The sequence below is a fragment of the Nymphaea colorata genome, chromosome 8 (assembly GCF_008831285.2).
Source record: "Nymphaea colorata isolate Beijing-Zhang1983 chromosome 8, ASM883128v2, whole genome shotgun sequence".
Lineage (NCBI taxonomy): Eukaryota > Viridiplantae > Streptophyta > Magnoliopsida > Nymphaeales > Nymphaeaceae > Nymphaea > Nymphaea colorata.
The window spans coordinates 19286592-19295497 of record NC_045145.1 but is presented as its reverse complement, the minus strand read 5'-3'; the positions used below and the strand labels follow the sequence as shown (position 1 = coordinate 19295497).

At 42.2% G+C, this 8906-nt stretch overlaps 1 protein-coding gene across 2 annotated transcripts; it reads left to right on the top strand.

The window, feature by feature from the left end:
• Positions 1 to 3545: 3545 nt before the first annotated feature.
• Positions 3546 to 8555, top strand: LOC116258890 (phosphatidylinositol 4-phosphate 5-kinase 1-like). 2 transcript variants are annotated; one of them, XR_007574089.1, is made up of 9 exons: positions 3546 to 5010; positions 5562 to 5729; positions 6181 to 6346; positions 6455 to 6565; positions 6655 to 6848; positions 6947 to 7077; positions 7189 to 7249; positions 7490 to 8305; positions 8386 to 8555. XR_007574089.1 is itself a non-coding variant. In XM_031636334.2 (8 exons), the coding sequence occupies exons 1-8, from the start codon at positions 3875 to 3877 to the stop codon at positions 7785 to 7787; spliced, it is 2265 nt and encodes a 754-aa protein (XP_031492194.1). In that variant the 5' UTR covers positions 3546 to 3874; the 3' UTR covers positions 7788 to 8555. The 2 variants fall into 2 exon arrangements, 1 of the variants encoding a protein (XP_031492194.1); XM_031636334.2 differs by having other exon boundaries at positions 7490 to 8555.
• The last annotated feature ends 351 nt before the right edge of the window (positions 8556 to 8906 follow it).

Below are 8906 nucleotides of genomic sequence, written 5' to 3'. Positions count from 1 at the left end.
CTGAATATCAACCCCACCACATGATGCGGCCATGCCTGACCTTCGCAATCTCCAACTCGCACGCTATGCAGAGACACATGTCTCAGTTGGTTTTGAAGCTTCTCCCACCTATCACGCCATGTCATCTTCCTCATCAAATGTTCCACTGACGGAAGAATATGGCCGCTTTTTCCTTTCATCCTTCGTCGTCCACCTTAATTCCTCACTTTTTCCTGCCAAATTTTTTGTTCGGCCACTCATTATGTCGTGTGCTAAGTCTCAGCAACTGAGTTGGCATCGTGAACATGGCTCTCTCCGCCCACATGCATGGCTGGAGAAGTCATGGAGTTCAATTGCACAGTCCATTGGACGTCTTTATTGATGAACAACAATGCCCTCATAAATATTCTTTGCCTTAGTTTCTTCTCCATCTGGGGAGTGAAGAAAACCTTCTCCCTCGAGGCTTTGAACAGAAGTTTATAGATCGAATAAGGGATCATGATAGATCCCTGCGACTTGCATTTCATGACAGACCATTTCGGCCTGCCTGGTGATGGAGCACCAGGTGCAAATACCGGAGGAAGGAAAATTTAATCAGTCTTCCAATGAACCCCACCAACCACAGAACGCAGCCATTGCCTCTGCAACCAATCACATGGCAACGTATTGTGGGCGGGGGCCGCATTAGTTTGCAGTGTGTTGTTCGCTGAATGCTTCCATGTGATTGCATGTGCACGTATAGGCGATGCGCTAAAAATTGGAGGACGAAGAAGATCCACGCCAATAGCGCCATTTCTAATGATCTGCATCTATTCTTATTTTATAGCCGGATCTCTTGTCTGTTCCGATTTCGCAGCAAGCCTGCAGTTGAGCCAACTGATCAAATGGTTGGAGGCCCAGCGCGATGTCTTATAAAATTTTTCTTGAGATGGAGCTTCATCAAAAGTTTGCTTTTGACAATTAACTCGTCGCGAAGGAGAATGGTTGCAGATTTTGAATTGTCAAGGGGCAGAAAAAAGGGCCTTCTCGAGGAGTTGACAAGAAAAAGAGATCAAGCGGCCATTGAAAATAGTCTGAGCCAGGAGCAAAATGTGAAGATTACAATTTCATTAATAGCCTAAATGACAAGGTTTTAAAATTAAGGAAAAAGGACAAGGGAGTTGCAAATGTACTTGATTGAATTCTGAAAGAGGAGAAGAGAAAGAGAAGGAAGTGTTGAATTGGAGGATGTGAGCAATGATGAATTAATATATGCTTTCACTTTAGTGATATATAATTTAGATCTAAACTCAATACTTGCACTGCAAGTCACGGATGTGAAAAATCAGATTCGAATCATATATAATCTTAACCACGTTTGCTTTTCCAGAACTCACATATTCGAACTTGAATTCAGATTCGAATATTAACGAACAAAAAGTCATATCTGAATCCAATTTCTACAGTCATATCAAAATCCAAATCCGAATCTTGAACTGGATTCAGATGATTTCCAAATATAAGTGTACTGAATATAAGATATTTATTTAAAACTGAATCTGATCTAAATCCGATTAGACATTTATGTAATCCAAATCCAAATATGATGGATGTCAATTTTTAAATCAGAATCCAATTGGATGTCATTTCTCAAATCCGAACCAGATCCAAGTTCATAATTGGATATTAAATTTCATTTTTATGTCTGATCTTTTTGAAATAGTATATTGACATCCGAAGAACTTTCAAAGCTTGGACTAGTAGTGGCAGCAGACTTATTATTGATTAGAAGAGGTGAATAATTTTCACATTTTGTCATAAGATTCCCATGTTGTTGATCACATGTTTCCTTGACTGAGCTTTCGATATTGAAGGATTTTCCGATGGCTCTCAAGATCACCAAGAGAAAGGTTCAGGATTTTCCACTTCATGATTACTCTATATATGCGTACCATATATTATTATGATCGATTTTTCAACCAAAGCAGTTGCTTTCCATCGTGAATCTGAAATGATATAATCTCACTTTTTCTTTTGAAATTTGAATTTCTCGGCAGCCGAAATGTTAGAACAGTACCTCTCATTTTATGAGTAACAATACATGTAATCCTGAACAATATATATAATCATTCAATCGCAAGTACGTCCGTCGAATCGCATGCTAACTAATTTAACATTTCAATTAATATATTTAAATGGAAGAAGACAGTTAAATTAATTGCTTGATTAGAAAGAAGGGATTTTTGTTGATTTGCTTCCGTCATCTTCGTTCAAGATCTAAATCGCGGATGTTGTCCGTAAACATTGAATAAATATCAATGGAATTTGAAAAGCGATTGAAAGGACAAATTGCTGATGAAGGTCAGAAGCAAGAACGATGACAAGCATCAATCTCGATTAAGTCTAGATGTACGAATTTAAATGATAAAACCAATATCGTCATAACTGTGGAAATTTCGTTTTAAAACTGAGAACAGAAGAACTAAATTGAGAAATAAACAACGGAAGAGCAGAATGAAAGTTATACAATTAAAAACAGAAGATCATATAATAAAAGCTAGAGTTTGTTGAATATTTGACCAAACTTGTCAGTAAATCGAACCAAAAGCCAAGTAATACAAAGCATACGTTCTTCCTTGGTTTCTTCTGCTATCTCAAGTTAATTTCTAGTACTTTCACGTTCTAATTCGCTTCATTAGCAATTCACAATAACCGTAATCACCATGTTCTTTTCTTCTGCATCGAATCCTTTCGGAATCGTTTACATCTCTGCATTTTAACTGGACCAGATACATATTGAAACCTGAGAAACACTTTCATTCCAACAAGGAGTTGCACACGAAAATATCTCGATTAAATAGTAAACAAAGACACTTTTCGCGGCTAATAATTGATACCATCTAATCTAAACAAGAAAATTAAAAGGAAAAGTCAGGAGAACCGAACGTGAAGGCCTAGTTGCCTGCAACTATATCGAATCTTCACACGAGTGTCATGGAAACCCCACCTACCAACTGCAGATTTGAATGGTTGGAAGATGGTTTCAGATCTTGGTTTCTTTATCTCCGTCAACAGCTCAATTTGAATGGGATCTCTCATTCATTTAGTTCGAGTTTGGACCATTCACATTCTTATGACAAATAAAGAAAAAGGAAATAGAGAAGGGGAAAGGAGTAGATGTAAGCAATTTAGTAGCCTTGTAGAAAGAAGGCATCATAATTCATATCGCTCTCTTATATAGCTGGAAGCGTGTACCTGTTCCTACTTTGGCAGATCTCCATTAAATTAGAACATTCAAATTAAGAGGACACATGGGTCTCAACGGGAAGGGAACAAACGGACGAAGGGAGAGGGAACCAGAGGGGGCTAGGCGGTTTGAGTATATTTCGGTAAATATGGATCTGATAGAAGGGTATTCTGGGGCTTGTAGAGTTGGAAACGACAGGCACGGCCCCCCATCTCGGTCGCGTCGACGGAAAGGCCCACCGGAGGACAAGGGCATTTTCGTCATTCAATTTAAAAAAGAAAAAGGGTATTTTCGCCATACTGGGGCTCGAAGCCTGCTAGCGCCAGCTCCCCCTCTTGCCCCTCCCTTTTTCCTCTTTACTGTGTGTGTGTGTCTCTCTCTCCTCTCTCTCTCTCTCTCTCTCTGCCTGTGTTTCTTTCACTTCTTCGAGCCACTCTCTCTCTTTTTCTCTCGGACAAAGTTCCCTGGTAGCATTTGTTTTTGTTCTTTTCTTTTTTCCTTGGTCTGCTCAATCGGGTTGAAAGAGAGAGGGAGTATTCCAAGGATGTCTTCTTCCTGATCTCTCTGCGTGTTTTTTTTTTTTTCTCCTTCTGTTTTTGCTTTGTTGCTGCTGAGTTTCTCGCATAGAGGAGGGGTGTGGGAGACCCTCTCCATGAATGCGTCAAAGGGATGATGAAGAGGGGAGAGGACGAGCTAGAGGAGGTCGTGGTGTCGAACTCGGAGGCATCCACCACACGGCGGCCCCAGACGGCCAAGAGGGTGACGCCCACCACCTACCTTTTCCCCGCTGCCGCTGCAGCCGCCATCACCACCATCGACCACCTGAACGCCACCATCGCAGCCGCCGGCGAAGCTCCGTTGCAGACTCGGGTCGTGGAGAGGGTGCTTCCCAATGGGGACATCTACTCGGGGGCGTTCTCGGGGAGCCTCCCTCATGGCGTCGGCAAGTACGTCTGGTCCGACGGGTGCATGTACGAAGGCGAGTGGCGTCACGGAAAGACCTGTGGGAAGGGCAAGTTCTCGTGGCCCTCCGGCGCCACCTACGAGGGGGAGTTCAAATCCGGCTTTATGGAAGGCTACGGCACCTTCACCGGCGCCGGTGGAGACACCTACAGGGGAATGTGGTCGGGGAACCAGAAGCACGGGTCCGGCAAGAAGATCTACGCAAATGGAGACGTCTACGAGGGCTGCTGGAAGAGGAATTTGCAGGACGGGCGCGGGAGGTACGTCTGGAAAAACGGAAACCAATACGTCGGAGAATGGCGTTCCGGAGTCATCTGGGGAAAGGGGGAACTCGTCTGGGCAAACGGAGACCGGTACAGAGGGCGGTGGGAGAATGGCTTCCCGACAGGGAAGGGGGAGTTTACGTGGGCCGATGGGAGCGTCTACCGCGGAAATTGGAGCCGCGATCCCAAGCACCAGAGCGGCGTGTTCTACCCGGCGACACTGCATCGCCGGAACTCGAGCTCCGGATTCGCGGAATGCCGGAGCCTTAGTGTCGATAGTGGTGTAGGTGGGGTGATGGGGATGTCGAGGAAGAGGTCGTCAGCTGATGGGAGGTTTAGCCGGAACTTCGACAGAATCTGCATTTGGGATTCAGATGGGGAGGCCGGAGATATCACATGCGATATCATTGACGGGAACTCTGTGTTTTGGAAAGGAGATGGTGGTGGTGGAGGTGGTCTTGGGTACCTCAGGAGGGTCACCCCCGGAAGGTTCTCCAGCGAAGCTAAGAAGCAAGGCCAGGCCATATCAAAAGGACACAAGAATTATGAATTGATGCTGAATCTGCAATTGGGCATAAGGTATTTGCCTATTTGGTCTTACCTCCTTGCGATCCACTTTGGATGGTTGGTGATCCCTAGGGTGATCCTTTTTGTTTTGTGGGCTTCTTAGGCTATACGCAAAAGCTATTTGCTTTACTTGATTTAATGGTTGAGATATTTTGCCTGTTCCCTTCCTCCCGTCTTCCTTGTGAAGGGTTCGTTGTCGGTTAAGGCTTTATTTGGATTTCCCTTGGAAAAGGAGATTAGCTTACTTCCTTTTAACAGAGATAGTTTCCTTCAGCCATTCCTTCATTTGTTGAGACATATAAACTTTTATCAACTACTGGTTGGGATTCCGTCTTTCGTTTGCGGGAATTTTTTCTTCACTTCTTGAGATCTTTGGTTTGGAAACTAACTTTATTACTTTGATCTTGGCTATGAGTTGCGGTTTGTTCATAGGTGTAATTGTCTCTCCATTTATTGTCTTACTTTGAATATTATTGGTATTGACTGATCCTGTTAATTACCCCTGTTATTCATAAATTGATCCTTTATTTTCCCTTTTCTGTTTCTCCTCACTTTTAATGTAGATATTCGGTGGGGAAATCCTCAGCATCACGAATGCTGGATCTGAGACCAGCGGATTTTGATCCGAATGAGAGGGTCTGGATCAGATTCCCGCCGGAGGGATCCAAGACTACTCCTCCACACCAGTCCGTTGAGTTTAGATGGAAAGATTACTGCCCCGCTGTTTTCAGGTTAGCAAGTTTTTGTCTATGTATGATTAGTTTCTCATTCGTCGGAAATCTGCATTTTGCTTCCTTTTGGTTTTGCTTTTCCTCATTCAGAAAAATATTCTGACACTAATCCAAGTTTTCACGATTTGTTTTTGGTTCTTTTGTGATGAAAATAGCTGCATTTAATCATCAAATTCTTCAGTGTCAACAGATTTAATCATTTTGTATGTGCCCTTTGACTTTATGGGGGTTGTTCGTTGGATTTCAGTATTGGAGATACACGTCTATCTAGCTTTTTATTTGTGTTTCGTTGTGTTTCTCACTTGTGACTTTTTTATAGTATAAATCCCTTGAGCGAAGATATTTAATTGCTTGTGACTGCAAGTGATAATTTTTTTGACCTGTTGCTTCCACTTCCACTTCGGTTGTCACCAAGAGCTAATACTTATTTAGTACTCATATGTGTCATCAGGCACTTGCGTCACCTTTTCAAGATTGATCCAGCTGATTACATGCTGTCTATTTGTGGAAATGATGCTCTTCGAGTTCTTTCATCTCCTGGAAAAAGCGGCAGTTTCTTCTACCTTACCCATGATGACCGCTTCATGATAAAGACTGTGAAAAAATCAGAAGTGAAGGTACCTTCTCCGGACATAGGATGTGCTTGAGTCTGCTAATTTTCAGAATGTGAACTGAGTTATATGTCAAGGATGGCATCCATTTGCTGATTTTGGCTATAATTGCAGGTTCTTCTTCGAATGCTTCATAGTTATTACTATCACATCCAGGAGTACGAGAATTCTCTTGTAACCAAGTTCTATGGTGTTCATTGTGTGAAGCCTGTTGGTGGTCAGAAGGTGAATACTATGTTGTATATCACTTTCTGGTATCAAGGAAAACCTTTTCAATTTTCTCTCTTAAGCGAACCCTAATATGATTGTATCAGGTTCGCTTCATTGTCATGGGAAATTTGTTCTGCTCAGAGCATCGCATACATAGACGATTTGATCTGAAGGGTTCCTCATATGGACGTTCTACTGACAAGCCCGAGGGGGAGATTGATGAAACTACCACCCTCAAAGACCTTGATCTTAACTTTGTCTTCCGTCTTGAAAGACATTGGTTCCAGGAACTACTAAGGTGCTTGCTCATTTATTAAAGGTTTTTCTTTTCCAAGGAGGATTGCATTTGATGACCTTTGTTTGTTTTCTTATTCCCAATCTTGTTTCCATCTTCAGGCAAGTTGACAGAGACTGCCAATTTTTGGAGACTGAGCGGATCATGGACTACAGTCTTTTGGTGGGTCTTCATTTTTGTGATCCTTTCACTGCCAAGACAGACTTCTTGAAGGATTCCTTTAGTTCACCTTGTAAGTTTGTTAACATGGAGCTGGTCTTCTGTGGATCAAAATCATGTTCTTTCTATAAGGTTGCATCTTATAAACCCTTTTCAGTAGCGGTTTTTTTTTTGGATGTTCCAGGCAAGGAGAGAACAGATCTTTCTTGGTTTCAGGAGGATAAAAATCGATTTCAGGCTGCCTGGTATGTTTTATTCTGCTCTAGATCCCAAAAACAAAGGGATGCTTGGTTATCTCTAACATTTGTGGGGGCTTCTATTGGTGGATAACTTGTATTCTCTTTTACAGCATGAAGATTTATCCATTTAAAAATATGGTCTACTATTCTGAGAACTAGGGAATTTTTTCATATACCAGCACTCTGAAACGTCCATCCGTTTTGTCGTAATGCTGAATAATCCGAATATGCCGTTGTTTTCTGCAGTAAGCCATTGGTAAGGCTCGGTGCAAATATGCCTGCTAGGGTGGAGCAGGTGGTCCGGAGAAGTGATTTTGAGTATAGTCAATCAAATGGTTGTGGTTCTCCTGGGGCCCAAGTGTATGATGTGATTCTGTATTTTGGAATAATTGACATACTTCAAGACTACGATATCAGCAAGAAACTGGAGCATGCCTACAAGTCTTTCCAGGTCGATCCTATCTCAATATCGGCCGTGGATCCAAAGCTGTATTCAAAAAGATTCAGGGACTTCATTAGCAGGATCTTCATGGAGGACTACTGATTTCAATCACTGGCTGATCTAGGAATGGGAACCATGAGTGGACATTGAAGACAAGCCAGCGGGCCCAGCATTGGCAGGACGCACAGAGCGGACAGGATGGAATCATATGGCTAAAGGGAAAGATTGAGGTGATTCATCTTTCATCTCGTCGGTTGCAGGAGGCAGGATGGCCCCATGGTCATTGAGAGGAGGCAGTGTTTATTTGTGACAGAATGAAATTCAAATACGATGACGTGGTTGGTTAGCTGCTTAAGAAAATACACTGGCTGGATTTTGAGGACTCGGCCTGTGGGGATGCATTGGAAAAGTTTTTGTAAATTCAGATGGTGGAATTGGCATTGATTGTTTTGTTTTTGTTTTTTTTTTCTTTGTTACCCAAATTCAGGATTTGGGGCAGGAATTGAAATAATTGTACAGTTAGAAAGAGAGAGAGAGAGAGAAGAGAACTTGAAGATACGAATTCAAGGTTGGAAGAAAGGAAAAGAAAAAAACCAAAGAGAGAATGAAGTGTATCTCTGGTTAGTCTGATTATTTTTTATTTTGTTTTTGGCTTTTCCTTGGTGGTGGGGACTGAATGTGTTGAATTTTGCTTTTACAGTGCCTTACTGCAAAGTTGGTGGTGAGGGGTGTGAGAAAAGGATTTGGGCAAGGAAGCATTAAAAGGAGAGAAAAGCACAATCCGGAGAGAGAGAGAGAGGGAGAGGTCTATTGTGTAATGACTAATGAGGCTTCATTCTATTGTATGTATACATGCATTATTATTTTTTATTTGGCCTCTTGCTTTTGCTCTTTTTACCTTTTCACTGAAGAAAGAATCGAGCAGGGAATTTTGTTTATTTGAGAGTGGTGTGTCATTCTTTTGACTGGGTCAGCACCCATCTGTTATTTTAGTTATCAGATATTTTGAAAACAACAAAAAAAGAAGATAAAAAAAATGACCTGCCCTTAACAAGGGAATCATCTTTTTTAGTCTTCTCCTACCTTGCAGCTTCGGAGGCAACGACTCATAAGCCTCCAGCGGTAGAAGATGACGGTGATCATGGTGGCCACCATTAATCGGTTCTCACCTCTTTACCCTCTCATGTGTTCGGGCTTTGAATCACCAGGGAAAAGAAAACG

Bases quoted from the DNA above. Each gene is read 5' to 3' on its own strand.
- LOC116258890 (XM_031636334.2), top strand. From the start codon at position 3,875: ATGATGAAGAGGGGAGAGGACGAGCTAGAGGAGGTCGTGGTGTCGAAC. The intron at 5,730-6,180 runs GTTAGCAAGTTT...ATGTGTCATCAG, and splicing joins TACTGCCCCGCTGTTTTCAG to GCACTTGCGTCACCTTTTCA. The intron at 6,566-6,654 runs GTGAATACTATG...TGATTGTATCAG, and splicing joins AGCCTGTTGGTGGTCAGAAG to GTTCGCTTCATTGTCATGGG.